The 16245-nt window shown below is 44.1% G+C and overlaps 1 protein-coding gene across 3 annotated transcripts; it reads left to right on the plus strand.

Annotated features, from left to right (window-relative positions):
- The first annotated feature begins 347 nt into the window (after window positions 1-347).
- FAM76B (family with sequence similarity 76 member B) lies at window positions 348-15956 on the plus strand. 3 transcript variants are annotated; one of them, XM_081910034.1, is made up of 10 exons: window positions 382-897; window positions 3272-3336; window positions 3952-4006; window positions 4994-5149; window positions 7582-7778; window positions 9335-9382; window positions 9520-9600; window positions 11440-11575; window positions 12842-12943; window positions 14625-15956. In XM_081910034.1, the coding sequence occupies exons 1-10, from the start codon at window positions 727-729 to the stop codon at window positions 14712-14714; spliced, it is 1101 nt and encodes a 366-aa protein (XP_081766160.1). In that variant the 5' UTR covers window positions 382-726; the 3' UTR covers window positions 14715-15956. The 3 variants fall into 3 exon arrangements, with proteins under 3 accessions (XP_081766158.1, XP_081766160.1, XP_081766159.1); XM_081910033.1 differs by lacking the exon at window positions 382-897 and adding an exon at window positions 1046-1145; XM_081910032.1 differs by lacking the exon at window positions 9520-9600 and having other exon boundaries at window positions 348-897.
- The last annotated feature ends 289 nt before the right edge of the window (window positions 15957-16245 follow it).

Consider the following 16245-nt stretch of genomic DNA (forward strand, 5'->3'; position numbering starts at 1 on the left):
CGCTCGGAATTATTTCCTTATTATCGCCTTGGGGTTTCAAGAGCGAGCGAATCAGAAGCCACGGCGAAGCTACGCTCCGGATTTGTTTGTGGAGCTTTCGGTGGGTGGCAGTAGAAGGGAAGGAAGCGAACTGCGCTTATTTCCTTCTGCGCAGGCGCAGCCTCGCGAAGGCGGTTATTGCTACGACTCTTGCATGGGAAAAAGGGCACCGGCGCCCGGCCAATGAGAGGCGGCGGCGGAGAGCGGGTTCCGCCTTATTTTATTTTTCTAATTGGTCTGGTCTTATAAAACGTGACGCAAGCACGGCGGGCGTGTGGGGGGGGGTGAGGGACGTCGCGCGGCTTCCCCCGCCTCCTCATTGGGCGGCGAGGTTTGAAGGCGGCCTTGCCGCGCCGCGCTGATTGGCCGAGGGCGCCGAAGCTCGCGCTCCGTCGGTTTGCTCCCTGGCTCGCGCTCGGCCTCTGCGTGAGGAGAAAGGAAGAGGAGGAGGAGGGGGGAACGGAAGGGCCTCTTGACGCGGATGCCGACACAAGGAGGAGGAAAGCGGGCCTAAGCGGAGGAAGAAGCGGCGGCGAAGGAGCCGAAGGAACCATCAGGCGCGCGCGGGGGAGGGGAGAATCTCTCCTCTCTCTTTCTCTCTCAGCCGTTCGTTCGCTCCTGCCCGCCCGCCCTCCCGCCGGTGGTTGGTTCCTTCCCGGCTCCTTCGGCGCTGTGAAGGGAAGGCGGATGGCGGCAACATCCGGGGCCTCCGGGGTGGCGGTCGCGGCGGCAGCGGCGGTCGTCGGAGGTGGTGGAGGTGGCTCCGTCGCCGCCGCCGCCCCGGCTCTCTACGCCTGCACCAAGTGCAACCAGCGCTACCCGTTCGAGGAGCTCTCCCAGGGACAGCAGCTCTGCAAGGTGCCGCTCCCCGGGGGCTGCGGGGGGAGGCCGGGAGGCGACGCCGAGGGAGGGAAGGGCGGCTCGGTGGGGTGGGGACGGCAGGGCAGGGCAGGGCGGGCGGCCAGAGGATATCCGGCTGCGCGGCGGGACGCGCCCGCTTCCGGGGCTGAAGGGGTTTGAAGGGACGGGGCGGCCTGGAGCTTCGTTAACCTGAACCCCGAAATCTCGGGGCCCCTCTAAAGCCTTTAGTGGGGCTCCCATACTCAGTAAGTGATACATCAAACGGGGGGTCGCTGTTAACACCCAGAAAACCAACGTCCCATCCACTCCAAAGATCTGTAGAGCCTAGAAGTGCAAATCCTGGTTTTGTAGGTTCTTTCTCTCCCCCCCAACATCAACTAACTCGGAACCCCTAAATTTGAGACCACCCCAAAGTTCTGTAGAGCCTAGTAGTGCAGATTCTGCGTTTTGTAGTTTATCCCCCCCCCAACAACAACTAACTCGGAACCCTAAATTTGAGACCCCCCTCTAAACCCTTCGTAGGGTATTGTAAGGGAAAACCCTGCATTTTGACCCCATGAAACGTCTACAAAAACCCTAGGAAAGTTTTGAGGTGGGTCTGAGATTTCAGGGTTTGTAGTTAACAAAGCCGTGGGCTTGGAATTGCAAGAGGGCTGACCAAGCAGAGGAGTGAAGGCAAGGGAAGGGCTTAGCTTCAAGGACACAACACTCCTGATAAGCTGCTGTGTGGTTTCTTTTTCACTTGGAACATTTATTCTGCACTTTTTTAAGCGAAGGAAACGTCCCTGCTGGCATCTGGTGAACCTGAACGTTGGAAAGCTCAGGAGGGATAACAGGAAGCACTTCTCTTCCATGTAGCACATAGTTAAAATTATGGGGCTCTCTCAGGGAGACAGTGATGACCACCAACTTGCATGACTTAAGAAGAGGAGAGCACTATTGAAGGCTACTAGCCATGACGGCTATCCTGTGGTTCCACAGTTGGAGGCAGCAGCAGTTATTTTGAGTACAATTTGAGGATGGGTCAGGTGCTCTTGCGCTTGCATCCTGATTGCCTAGTTTCCCACAGACACCACTGTGAGAACAATATGCTGGCCTGGATGGGCAACTGGCTTGTCCCAACAGGCTCTTTATATGTTCAGAGAAGGTGACATAGATCAGTCGCAAAACAGGCCTTGTTTTCAGGGTTACAAACTAGTTTTACACACAATGAAAAAGGGATGAGGAGAGGTTATATATGTGTCAACCCCAAAAGTTAGTCTCATTTGAGTTCAGTGATACTTGCTCTCCATGTGCCTATATGATTTCAGCCTTAGTGACTAATTCCAGGGTGATCAGTTCTTTTCAGATTACTCAGTGGGAGGTGCCAGTCTGCCACCCAAACTGCCCTGTGGTGTAGGTGTTGTGGCCCATTTGTTATGCCTGGCATGATGGTGCCACCCAGAATGTCATCACTATGAGATTCTTCCCTCTATATCATGTCATCATATTTTGCATTCAATCTAACCCCATTCTGAACCATAGTGAATTTCCATCCTACTGTCAGACAGTATACAGCTTTCACTACATGGTGATGGGATGGGGTTTACTATTTTCAGTGACAATCCCTCCTCAGGATAGTTCTTTCCCGAATTTATTATACATACTGGAAAATTTTGATGACTTTTACATTTTGATTTGTTCATTTTGAACAGGGCAGAACCTTCAGCCCTCCAAATGATGATTGGGCTGTAATTCCCATTGTTTCTGTCCATGGTACCTGGAGACTTAACAGCATCTGGAGGGTCTCATGTTTTCCATCACTGATTCATTGCATCTTTGTCACACATTTAAAAAAAAACCTAAATGTGTTACTTCATCCCTTGCTTGCTGTAATGAAGAAACACCTGTTTTGGTTTTCTTTTTAAAACAGGCTATAATACTCTGGGAGCTAGCTAGTCTTGTGGCACAAGCTTTCATAGGCAATCAAAGTCATCATAGATCATTGCTTGTTACAGCAGCTATGTGACAGATTCTACTTGCAGGAGTCCATGGTATCAAAAAGATACTTAGTTTTGCAGCATTAGCAGTCAGTGGGTTTTTAATTAGTTATCTTAAATTCCATCTCTTAAACCTGGCTTATAATCAAGCAATAAAGTACTTTATATTGCAATCTTATGATGGTGACATAGACTGTATAGTAAGTCAGATCAGGAATTCTCTTGCTCTGTAGTTTGCAGCCACATATGGGAAGCCAAAGTGACTTGGAACAACTGTAACTTATACATGGGAGCACCATAAAATGTCCACAGAGCAAATAAGATAAAATGAGATGAATTTCTTGTGTCAGTAGTTTCTCTACAGTAAAACAATTTTGACTTTTTTTGTCTAGGAATGTCGCATTGCACATCCCATGGTAAAATGTACTTACTGTCGATCAGAGTTTCAACAAGAGAGGTAAGTCTTTTTCATGTTATTTCACACTTGTAAACTATCATCTATTACTTGAAAACTGCTATATGCCCCATAAATGTAATGCTGGTCAGTCAAATTCCACATGCAGTTTACCTTGAATTATATGGCTAAAAGTCATTGACGTATTGGGGAAAATGTTGTTTGCCTACCCTGGTCCCATGAAGGAGGCAAAAGAGCAAGGCAGAATAAAGAAGAGCCTCTGGTAAGCAACTTGTGCCACCTTTTTGGAGAACTAGAGTTCTTTTAGAAGAAGAGTTTGGATTTGATATCCCACTTTATCATTACCCAAAGGAGTCTCAAAGCGGCTAACATTCTCCTTTCCTTTCCTCCCCCACAACAAACACTCTGTGAGGTGAGTGGGGCTGAGAGACTTCAAAGAAGTGTGACTAGCCCAAGGTCACCCAGCAGCTGCATGTGGAGGAGTGGAGACACGAACCCGGATCACCAGATGACAAGTCTACCGCTCTTAACCACTACACCACACTGGCTCTCTGCCCCACACTGGCTTTTAAGGGCCAATCGTCTGTCCTGAATATGGGTACTTCTCCTGTGTAACTAAGTATTTGAAAAACTGGATTTTATTTCCTTTTCTTTTAGCAAAACCAATACAATATGCAAGAAGTGTGCCCAAAATGTAAAGCAATTTGGAACGGTGAGTTAATTCTGGATCTTTTTTGTGACTGGGCTGCTAAATTCATAGTCAGGGACTTATTCAAATTTGGATTTAAGAAAATTACAAGAACTATGACATTTTATTCCACACTGGTTGAAATTGCCTTTGGCTTTGCATGTACATGCTGAAGAGTGGAACCCCGGTATTCTGGAGAGCTACTGGCTGTGAAGCAAACTAGACTTGAATGTAGGTCTTGCTCTAAGGTTGACTGAACACTGGTTATGACACATAATTGTACCTACCATGTGGCAGTATGGGCAGCCAAGAAGATGCACTTTGCAGTCTCCATTGCACCTTTAAGCAGCTGGCTGTAAGAGCTTTTTGGATAGTCTAGAGATTGCTTACTTTCACTGTAGGAGAAGGATCCACACAAGAAGAGCCTATTGGATCAGGACAGCGACCCATCTTCTCCAGTGTCCTGTTCTCACAAAAGCCAACCAGATGCCTGTGGAAAGCCCACAAGCAGGAACTGAGCACAGGAGTACTCTCCCCTCTTGCAGTGTTCAGCAACTAGTATTCAGAAGCATTCTGCCTCTGACCATAGAGGCAGAGCACAGTCATTGTGCTTAATAGCAATTGATAGCGTAATTCACCATGAAAATACATTGACTCCATAGCTGCAGTTCCATAATTATAACGGAAATGCTCTGTATTACTGTTTAATTTTTTATTAAGCAGTTTATACATTTTCCTAAATAAAAAGAAACAGATTTCAGTTAGCAAAATAATGTTTTTCCTGAAGCTGACATCAGGAAAGTTTAAAGAAACTTTGAATCAGTTAATAAAATGTAACATAGTTTCAGCATCAAACATGTAACTACTGTACTAAGTGAAGTCTATATAATGAGCTTGTTTAAGCAGCAGTTTTACTTTTTTTCCTTCAGTGACTCTAGGTCATTTTTGCATAAAATGTTGACATATTGAAACAAGGAATGGCATTCTTAATTTGTCGTTGTTTTTCTTCAGCCGAAACCTTGCCAATACTGTAACATCATTGCAGCATTTATTGGCACAAAATGTCAGCGCTGCACGAACTCTGAGAAGAAATATGGACCTCCTCAAACATGTGAACAATGCAAGCAGCAATGTGCTTTTGATCGCAAAGAGGAAGGAAGAAGAAAGGTATAGCTTTGTCTTGCTGCTACTCATACTTGGTCTCAAAGTGGTAACTGAATGATGAACAACATGGTATTGTTGTATTTTGAATCACACTTGTAGCATTGGTGCGCACTTCCCCACCTGCCCTACTTGTCTGGCAAGACCCGGCTGAGAGAGAGAGGGGTGCACAGAAGCATTTTCAGAACGCAAAACAAACAAACAGTAGTTGCTGCCACCACTTCCTTATCTTAGAACAGCCCAGAAAAGTAAGCTAAGGAAGGAGATTACTCTTCAGTGTTACTGGGCTGCCCCACCCTGCGTCACTTTACCATGGCACAGACAGAAATCCAACAGGCTCTGGTAGGCGAATAAGTGGTCAGGTCCTGGTTTAGCTTCCCCGACAGAAAGGCAAAAAGACAGAAACAGGTAAAAGTCCTTTTTCCAGAATTTATTAAAAAACAAGATTATTCAAACATAAAAGTTTGCACATCTCTTACAAATCCCAAACAGAAAATAAAAACATGGTTTAGTATAGCTAACTACAGAACACACTCACAACGAGAACTGGTCGGTTATTTAGATTAATTAGCAATTCGCCAATGGTTACATAGAAGGACAATAACTCAAACTTGTTAGGGGAATTGGCAGCTGAATCCTGTTTACCCCAAGACCTTGAAAACGAAAGGGCATCCTCCCTTATTCTCAGACAGACACCAGATTCCCCTTCTTGTTGTAATAAGGCTTGATGACCTTGTTCACACAGAAACGGCATCTCAGATAGCCAGGTGTCAAGACTACAAATCAACTATGAGCCTCCCTCCTGCAGCTGGAGAAGATAACTTATTCACACTCCCAAAGACACTGATAAGTCTGCATTTAAAGAAGCAGACACACATTCCCCAGTGTTTGGCTCTTCCACAATGCTCTTCTTAGGCATGAGCCAAAGTTTTAACTTGCTAAGATTTCCCAACATCACTATAGCACTAATGGTCTATCAGAGTGCTGTTCATTGATCCCAGAAACTGTAAACCACATGTGGAGAATGGGGTCCCCCAACTCAGGCATACTTTGCTCATGAGCCATTCCTCTAGGAAACACAGATCTCACTTCTGACACCAGTATTGGTGTCAGAATTTGAGCAGTGTGAGAGTCCAGGGGTTCCAGGCACACTTACCTAGGGTCCATGTTTACTTAAGTCATGTAATTGGATGCTCCCTGCACTTCTGGCATGAGGTGTTCTAGAAGAAACCTTTAGCCAGTTTTAAGTGAAGGTTTCCAAATAATTATGGAGAAATAGAATTTATATTATGTATTTTTATTACTCTTCAGTTATCAGTTTACATAGCAGCACTTGACTGCTGATCCATGAAAAAATTCGAACTCACAAAACAGTAAACAAGATAATTGAAAGTATGCCTTTTTGATAGTTTTCAGAGGCTATAAAACACTGGTACTGTATCTAGTCTGCCCAGTTGTTATTGATGGAATATAATATATTACCATTTTTATTTCACCATTCTTTTGTAATCTTTTGTAGATTATCAGACAGTCTCCCAGCTTAGGCACTGACCAGTCTCAGACCTAGCTAGTTCAGCATGGTTGCTTGTCATCCACATTCGGACAATGCCCCATTGTTGCTGCAAGTGTTGCTGCAATCCCTTAGATTGCATTTATTTTATTACAGTATAATGAGTATTCACATATTAGAGTTTAGAGTAGACTCTTGGATAAAGCCTACTGATAACCTTTTCCTCCAAGATGCTAGTTAGCAACCAGTTGGGATGGTGGATCCTAGATAAATCATTGGCCAAGTCTGAGGAGAGCTGTGGGGTATTTTGGAAATTGGGTGAAAGACTAAATGATACAGGGGAGATACATCCAACGTTAGTTATAGTCTAGATAGATCCATTGAAAGTTCATTGATTTCAGTAGGTCTACCACTTGAGTATGAAATGAGTATGTGTTGGATCCTAATACCCCTTGAGAGGGGTTCCACTCCTGACACTCTCTTAACAGAAGAGGCAAGATAATTTTTACAAATTCCTCTTTCCCTTCCAGCTTCTGAAAATAGAAACCTTGAGAATAGTGTGGGACACAGCACTTCTCGATAAAGGTTATGGGAGTTTTGGCAAAAATGTTCTCTTCCCTTCCTTTAGTGGGGGCCTCTGCTGGATCAAGAGCCCTTCTGTCCATGGAAGAGGCCTTTTATATCTTGACAGGTGTGCTCACCTAAAGGAAATAGGTTGCAATATTTTTCACCCAGTTTTCAGCAGAATGTCCAGTAAGGTTAATTTTACGCACTGCTGTTCTGTACTGTGTATTTTCAACTTGTTTGTATTAAGATGTGTGCACAAAGAATGACAGCAGAAGTATTTGATAATTTTATTTTGGCTGTTGTATGTCTTTTTAGCACTGAGTACGTGTAACATAACTTGCTGCGAATGATTTCCCAAAAGGTTGATGGGAAGCTGTTGTGTTGGCTCTGTACGCTGTCCTACAAGAGAGTACTGCAGAAGACCAAGGAACAGAGGAAGAGCTTAGGGTCTTCACATTCTAATTCTTCCTCCACATCTCTTACTGAAAAAGACCAGCATCACTTGAAACACCAGCGCCATCGCCATCACCACCACCGTCACAGCAGCAGCCATCACAAGTAAGTTTTGTGAAACTTGTGGAAGAGAGGTGGTACCTGTATTCTCTGAAACTAAATCAAGATACAGTAAGAATTTTGCTGCTAAATTGGTAGATTTAATCTATTGCACTTAAAACTTATTTCTGCTATTAATATTTCCTTAGGTTGAAAGTGTGAGATGGCAGATAGGGACTTGGGTCTAAGAATTTTTCTTTACTTAGGCTAGGATCCAAGGATCTGCCCAACTGGTTCCAATTGTCCAAGGGAGCTTTGGGTTTGTTTTCTTGAAAAAGAAGCTTCCCACATAGCAAATTGTTTTGGAAACCTAAGAGAGGTTTCATAATAACAGGGGCTGTTATTCAAAGAAAGTCACATTTCCGATTGCGCAACATCCTGCCATAACTTTTAGAGACCATATGTGTATAGCTGGGAGTCTGTTGTTTTTTGTAGAACACAAAACCTATATGAAACAGTAACAGTTTCGAAACATTTGAGTTGCAAGCTGAACTCTCAATTCTAACGCTGTTGCTATTACACATAGCTAGGCATGGCCCCTTTCTGAATGAAGAAGAGATGCATAAATGCACCAGAATCATAGAATGGTAGAATTGGAAAGGACTCCAAGGTTCACTTAGTCCAGCCTCCTGCAGTACAGCAATATCAGCTAAAGCACCCATGAGAGATGGCCATCCAGTCTCTGCACATTCCAAATAAGATACATTGTGGTTGAAGAGAGATTTCACTTCTCATGAGAAAATGGAAATGCTAGCTAATTGTGTTGATAGACGTTGCCCAACAGCTTCCATTTTCGTTCTGCTGTACATCAGCTGCTTCGAATAATATCAGTATTTTATTTATTATTTTATTATACTTTTATCTCATCATGGAACGTAAGGTAGTGTACCTGGTTTTACAAGAAGTCTTCCATCCAGGCACTGACCCAGACTTAGACCTTCTTGGCTTCAAGGTTATCTGGATGAGTGACGTATGGTGCCATCAGTATATGGGTGCCATCCCAACTCTCCTTCTGATTCCTCAAAGACAGTGAAGACCCCGAATTGTTTTATGGAGGTTGTTAATCCACATTCAGCACATCAGAGTATGATAATTAATCCAGACAAGACAGAAGTACAGTGGTGCCTCGCAAGACAAAAATAATCTGTTCCGCGAGTCTCTTCGTCTAGCGGTTTTTTCGTCTTGCAAAGCAACCTGATTAGCGGCTTAGCAGCTATTAAAGGCTTAGCGGCTAAAAGGCTATTAGCGTCTTAGCGGCTTAGAAAAAGGGGGGGAAAGCGAAAAAAATCGCAAGACTCGCAAGACGTTTTCGTCTTGCAAAGCAAGCCCATAGGGAAATTCGTCTTGCGAAGCGCATCGGAAAACCCTTTCGTCTAGCGGATTTTTCGTCTTGCGAGGCATTCATCTTGCGGGGCACCACTGTAACTAAAAGACCAGATTCATGGGAGTACTTCTAGACCTGCCGCTGCTCTTGAAAGGTCAGGTGATTGTGGCCATCAGTACTTTCCCAAACCATGATTGAGGTGGCCATTCTTAAGCCTATTGCATTTTCTGCATTTCAGAATCAGCAGTCTGAGTCCAGAGCAAGATCAGGGATTGTGGAAACAGAGGTAAATGTTGACTATTAAAAAAAAAAGAACAATTTGTAAGTCCAGCCTGTTCCTTACTTTGTCAAATTATCTATGTACATGCTGTTTTGTGTAAATGTAAATGTATAGTCATACAGATTGTGTTGGCGTCTTTTCAGCCATAAATCCTCTGCAGCTATTCAGAATGAAACTCCAAAGAAAAAACCCAAAATGGAATCCAAGCCATCTAATGGAGATAGGTAAAAATATGGCCTTCCTTACAGTTTTTCCCATTGAAATTATTGTTCGTTTTCCTTTTCTTTTTCTTTTTATTCTGAAAAAGTCAACATGACTTCATATTTTGGCCATATGCCTTGGTGTAAACTTTAGTGAAAAGTGATGGCTCTACACTCCTTATTCTGGTGGTTTTGGGGTAATCAACTAAAATACAGTGGTGCCTCGCAAGACGAAATTAATTCGTTCCGCAAGTCTCTTCGTCTTGCGGTTTTTTCGTCTTGCGATGCACGGTTTCCCATAGGAATGCATTGAAAATCAATTAATGCGTTCCTAGGGAAACCGCCTTCAGACCAGGTCCGGGGACAGTCTGTCCCCGGACCTCTTCTGAAGGCTGGGGGGCGCGGGCTTCGCAGCAGCGCTACGAAGCCCGGCGGCTGGGGCAGGTGTTCCCGCCCCCCCGCCCGGCTTCGCAGCAGCGCTACGAAGCCCGGCGGCTGGGGCAGGTGTTCCCGCCCCCCCACCCCGCTTCGGAGCAGCGTTCCGAAGCGGGGTGGCTGGGGCAGGTGTTCCCGCCCCCCCGCCCGGCTTCGCAGCAGCGCTACGAAGCCCGGCGGCTGGGGCAGGTGTTCCCGCCCCCCCGCCCGGCTTCGCAGCAGCGCTACGAAGCCCGGCGGCTGGGGCAGGTGTTCCCGCCCCCCGCCCGGCTTCGCAGCAGCGCTACGAAGCCCAGCGGCTGGGGCAGGTGTCCGGGATCTCTTTTGAAGCAAGCGGCTGCGGAGAGAAGCGATCTCCCCGCAGCCGCTTGCTTCAAAAGAGGTCCGGGATCTCTTTTGAAGCAAGCGGCTGCGGAGAGACGCGATCTCCCCGCAGCCGCTTGCTTCAAAAGAGGTCCGGGATCTCTTTTGAAGCAAGCGGCTGCGGAGAGACGCGATCTCCCCGCAGCCGCTTGCTTCAAAAGAGGTCCGGGATCTCTTTTGAAGCAAGCGGCTGCGGAGAGACGCGATCTCCCCGCAGCCGCTTGCTTCAAAAGAGGTCCGGGATCTCTTTTGAAGCAAGCGGCTGCGGAGAGAAGCGATCTCCCCGCAGCCGCTTGCTTCAAAAGAGGTCCGGGATCTCTTTTGAAGCAAGCGGCTGCGGAGAGACGCGATCTCCCCGCAGCCGCTTGCTTCAGAAGAGGTCCGGGATCTCTTTTGAAGCAAGCGGCTGCGAAGAGACGCGATCTCCCCGCAGCCGCTTGCTTCAAAAGAGGTCCGGGGGCAGCGGGAAGAGCTGCCCCCGGACCTCTTTTGAAGCAAGGGGCGGTGGGGAGAAGCGATCTCCCCGCCGCCCCTTGCTTCAAAAGACAAGACCCGCTGTCCCCGGGGCAAGCTTCGTTTTGCGAAGCAAGCCCATAGGGAAATTCGTCTTGCGAGACAACTCGAAAACGAAAAAACCTTTCGTTTTGCGAGTTTTTCGTCTCGCGAGGCGTTCGTCTTGCGGGGTACCACTGTATAGCAGAAGGAAAACAGCCCAACGTATATCTAGGAGTAACAGTTCAGTTATTTGTAGCTATAAACCTGCTTTGATTTGGTTCTTATGGACAAGCTTTGTTCCATGTGCATCTTGTTAGGTGAGAGAGATTGTATACAACAGTCTCTGACAAACAGTTGGAATTTGTGTAAAAGGCTGCTTCGTTTAGAAAGTCAGAAGCTAATGCTTAATTATATTTCTGCAGGTAATGTTTGCCATTAGTAAGTTACTTTGCTAGTTTTATCTATTTCTGTCAAGTACTTTTTTTTTCATTAGGACATTTGTGAAACTATTTCAAATACATACAGTTTCCCCCCCTCATTTAATCACAGCCCACACTTTTCTTTTTACAGTAGTTCTATAAATCAGTCAGCAGACAGCGGAGGTACTGACAACTTTGTCCTCATTAGTCAGCTGAAAGAAGAAGTGATGTCACTGAAACGCCTCTTGCAGCAAAGAGATCAAACAATTCTGGAAAAAGACAAAAAGGTAAAAGCCTCAACTCACGAGTAGCTATTTTGTAAATGTTGTAGTTCCAAATGAAATCAGCATTACAAATATGAATTAAACAACTCAAACCCAGAGTTCATTTGGAATGCATTTTGGTCATATGTTACTCAAAATAATTATATTTAGATGAACTTTTTTGTCCACAAGGGGCCAATTTTATCTTCTTCCTCCACAGTATGCCCTCCTCCCCAACTGGCAAGAACCTACCCGGGCTAAGGTTTGATGCTGACAAAGGGTAGGAGTAGTTGAGGCCTCCAGGTATAGGACAGTATATAAATTCAATTAATAATAATAATAATAATAATAATAGGCTAAACCCGTACACATAATACTGTATCCTCATCATTTCTGCCCATCAAACAATTGCTTTTGGGGAAAAGGGAGGGTGAGCCGTTATGGTATTAGCCAGAGGTAATATATTCCCAAGTACATCTGATACATTGTAAAATATTTGTAGTTTATATGGGTTACTCTGGATGCTTCGGAAGGCCTTCCCTCTCGATCCTTTCCCCATATTGAGCTTGCGTTCATTGAGAGGTAGGTTGGAGTTTACACTCCAAATCCATAGTTTCCACCATTTGGGGCCATCTTAACTCCCACACAGCTTTATTGTATTTTGCTCTCTTCCCAAGAGAGAAGTGCAGTGCCTGGCTTACAAGTGTGTTGTGAAGGAGGTGACCTCTTACTTGCACATCTGGGAATAACTGCTGTATGGTTTATTTATTTTTTCTTAACTGTGTATGTAAGGACAATAACCTGGACTATGCGAAGTAGAAACGTTTAGACAACATTCTGTCTTACGGATATACTCAGCTTACTTTGTGCAGATATAATATTTAATGCTATGCATTGTTTTCATGAGGGCCAGTGTGGTGTAGTGGCTAAGAGCGGTAGTCTCGTAATCTGGGTTCCGCTCCTCCACATGCAGCTGCTGGGTGACCTTGGGCTAGCACACTTCTTTGAAGTCTCTCAGCCCCACTCACCTCACAGAGTGTTTGTTGTGGGGGAGGAAGGGAAAGGAGAATGTTAGCTGCTTTGAGACTCCTTAAAGGGAGTGAAAGACGGGGTATGAAATCCAAACTCTTCTTCTTCATTAGTAGTCTTCAAATCAGTGGAAGAAATTGCTTTTTTGTCTTTTAAAATGTTCATCTGACAGACACCAGGAATCTATCTTGTTGACGTGAGGGTTATCGCCTTAAAGGAGGCCTGGAACAGTATTTTAAAGATCTCCAATCTTTTTCCTAGTTGACAGAGCTGAAGGCAGACTTTCAATACCAAGAGTCCAACTTGAGAACAAAGATGAACAGCATGGAGAGAGCTCATAAAGAAACTGTGGAACAGCTACAGGTAAACACCGCAATTGTTCACAGACAACATTATTGGGCTAAGGACTTGGGGAGCAATCAAAACCCAGGATTTACTGGGATGAGTGAGTTAGGATCCAGTTTCTCTCCCAGTGTAAGCACCACATTCAAGCTTAGCTGGAGACATGCTGGCATAATTCCCTCAGCTGCCTGAGCCACCTAATTTTTACACTGGCATATGGCCTGAAAAATGGGGATTGGTGGGGGCGCTGCCAGGCAGGGGATCCTTCATATAAGGATCCTAACTCTGTTTAGCTTGATCACACAAACTGGCAGAGCATATGCTGGCAAAAAGGGAGGTGCAATTCAAACACTCTTTTTATGACTTGTTTTTTCCTCTTTGAGGCTTAGGCCGGGTCAGTGAGTAGTAGCACTGCTGAACAGAGTTTGGAATTGGGGTAATTATGCAAGTTTAATTTAAGCTGGTGTCAGTTTAGTCAGCTTCCTATGCTTAATATAGTTCTGTTATATATAATTTATATAAGAACAAATGGCCATGAGATAGGCAACCTTTTGAATCCAGTTCACTCTTCTTGAACTATCAATATCATACTCCAAGATAGCATTGAATTCTGGCATCACACCAAGAAGAGGAACCCACAGTAGGCCTCTGCAGATATTGAACTTCACAAGCTGGATCTCTAGTCATCCCAGCATTGATGAAGAGTAGATTGTAATTGATCTTCGTAACAATGTTTGCAATTTTTTTATCCATAAACACTCAGCAGTGAAATAATTAGCAAAGTTTACATCAGTTAGGTCCCATTGGTTGACTTTCAGTAACGGGGGTCTAACTTGAACAGGATTCATCATGAGATTTTGATATGTTTTACCAGTTGTACTAAACTTGTTATTCCCCATTTTTGTTTTCATCTATAGCAACTAAAGAAATTGGCTTAAAGCTAGCTAGCTAGCTAGGAGAGCTGCTTTGGTGCAAATCTGTTTCACCTGCCCCTTAAGTGTTGTACACAGCTGTGTCTATGTTTTATAGAGAGGGACTTGGTTATGATGAATGCTGGTCATGTTTGCCTGGATAACTTCCTAGGCTGCTAGTGCTGAAATACCCTCTGCTTTTTAGTGTATTTCTTCAGGTGAAATCAACATTCCAATCTCTTCACACAGTGTAAAGCTCCAGCTGACTCCCAAAGAATCACAAATTAGCCAAATTATTAAACTGGGGGACGGACGGACAGAGAGAGCTTTGGACAGTGTCATGTTGAGACAGCTTTCCATTTAAGCATCCGTCTGTCTGAAAATGTGCTTTAAGACCCTTCTTTAAAAATATCAAAATGAACGCTATCTAATAATACAGTATTTTTACTTCAAGATCTAATGAATGCTCTTGACAGGGTTCCAGAAAGGACTCGAGACATCTACTTCTCAAGCATCACCTCGTCATACCAAACAGTTTGCAATAGGATGGGGGCGGGGGAGGGACTGGAGTACCAAAACCCGGGGGCCGGGGGCCGAACCTTACATAGCTCTTTGGATCCGTGGCTTTGAGCCCTTTTCAGCAGCACAGGTGTTCGCCTACATGTGTTAGACATTTCTGCAACTACAATGGGAATGGTGCAAAGAGGGAAGTGGAGCATTTTCCAACATTGCATGGCAATGTATGTACGATGCAACCTATAGAATTGTAAGGCGTGTGTTGTTTTTTGCAGGCAAAAAACAGAGAACTGCTCAAACAAGTTGCGGCTTTATCAAAGGGCAAGAAGTTTGACAAGAGTGGGAGCATACTCACATCTCCATGAAGTGCTGGCTGTTTGCATGGGTGTTAATATTCAAAAGGTAAATGACTCTGTGGAAACTCCTTAGAAGCCTGTGTAGTGGAAAAAAGGAATATTTTTGCACACAGAGTAGTTGGCATGTTTCCTACACCTTTTTGTAACTGATAATGCAGTGGAACTTTTTTTTTTCCTTTTTAAGTTTAAGCCATTTGGATTAAAATACTTCAGCTGGCTTGAAGAATGCTTTTTAAAAAGAATTTATACAGGAGAGGACTTCTTGCCAGTTACTGGTAATCAGTAAGAGTGCTCTTATTTTTAACCACATCATGCAATAACATATACAAGGCAGCAGTTTGAGGGAGCAGTCCATCAAGTATGGCTATTGTGCAGAATCATTAATCTAAATTGGATTTATGCAGGACACCTAGCAAAAGCAGAACTTGCCCAGAAGCTGGGCAGATCCACATCAAGAAAAATAATGGTCAACCATATCAGTATTCCAGCAACAACTAGCTTGGAAACAGAAACTGGAGCACTGGATGCCTGACAATTGTGCATTATCTTTTGGTCAAAATAAGAGTATGTTGAAAGTCTAAAATCATGGTGCTTTTATGACAAGAAGCTTATTACCTATAAATATGTAAAAGAATTTTAACAGTTCTATTCTTAGTGATAACTGGTGTTTTACATTTCTTGTGATAGAAATTTAAAGAGATATTCCCTATTGTAAGTATCTGAACAAAATGTGTTTTTTGAAAATTTACTGTAGACTTTTTCTCTTGCAAGTGCCTTTTCTCCTAACTGTTTATTATTTATAGGAATGTTGGTATTTTGTATATAAAGTTTTTCTTTTTTTAAAAAAAATCATGTTTAAATGTTCCTTTGGATGTATATAAATAAATGTATGTACAGAATAATCAGATGTTAAGATCAGAGTTGTTTAGGATGCTAGAGAAGGTGTTAAGATCTGGCAGGAAAGGAATATTGGCTGTACATAATTGTAACAGATTTGTCTGTGTAGAAGGTGTTTGTCTTAACTCATGTTGTGCCTAACTTAATTCCCCCCCCCCACACACACACACACACTAAACTGTAGGGCTTCTAAAATATATTTCACCTTTTATCTCAGTGCTAATTTGCATAATATTCCCTGTGGCATGTTCTAAATTGAATGACGCAGGAACAGTATTTGAGCTAACGTAACTCTTTGGCAATTTCTTTTAATAACATTTCATCGTACTATGCCTTTTTAAACTGCTGGGAGAATATGCCTTTTTATTTCTCAAGAGTGAAACAAACACCCCACACACAAACAGCTTCACATTGCTAAGGGTGCAGTCACACTGTTCTGGGACAGGTTACCCAGGAGCCAAAAGAAATGGCCCCGGAGAAGCTCTCACATGGGACAAAAAACGTGAGCCCCATGGACTCTCACTGGCTTCGCTGTCTGTGGGCCAGCCATGTAGTCAAGTGGGATCAGTACAGGATGAAGAATCATGTACCCAGCAGGAATTGGATAAATCTCTTAAGACAAGTATCTCATTCCTCAATAAAG

The sequence above is a fragment of the Podarcis melisellensis genome (assembly GCF_964234715.1).
Source record: "Podarcis melisellensis genome assembly, chromosome: 4".
Taxonomy (NCBI): domain Eukaryota; kingdom Metazoa; phylum Chordata; class Lepidosauria; order Squamata; family Lacertidae; genus Podarcis; species Podarcis melisellensis.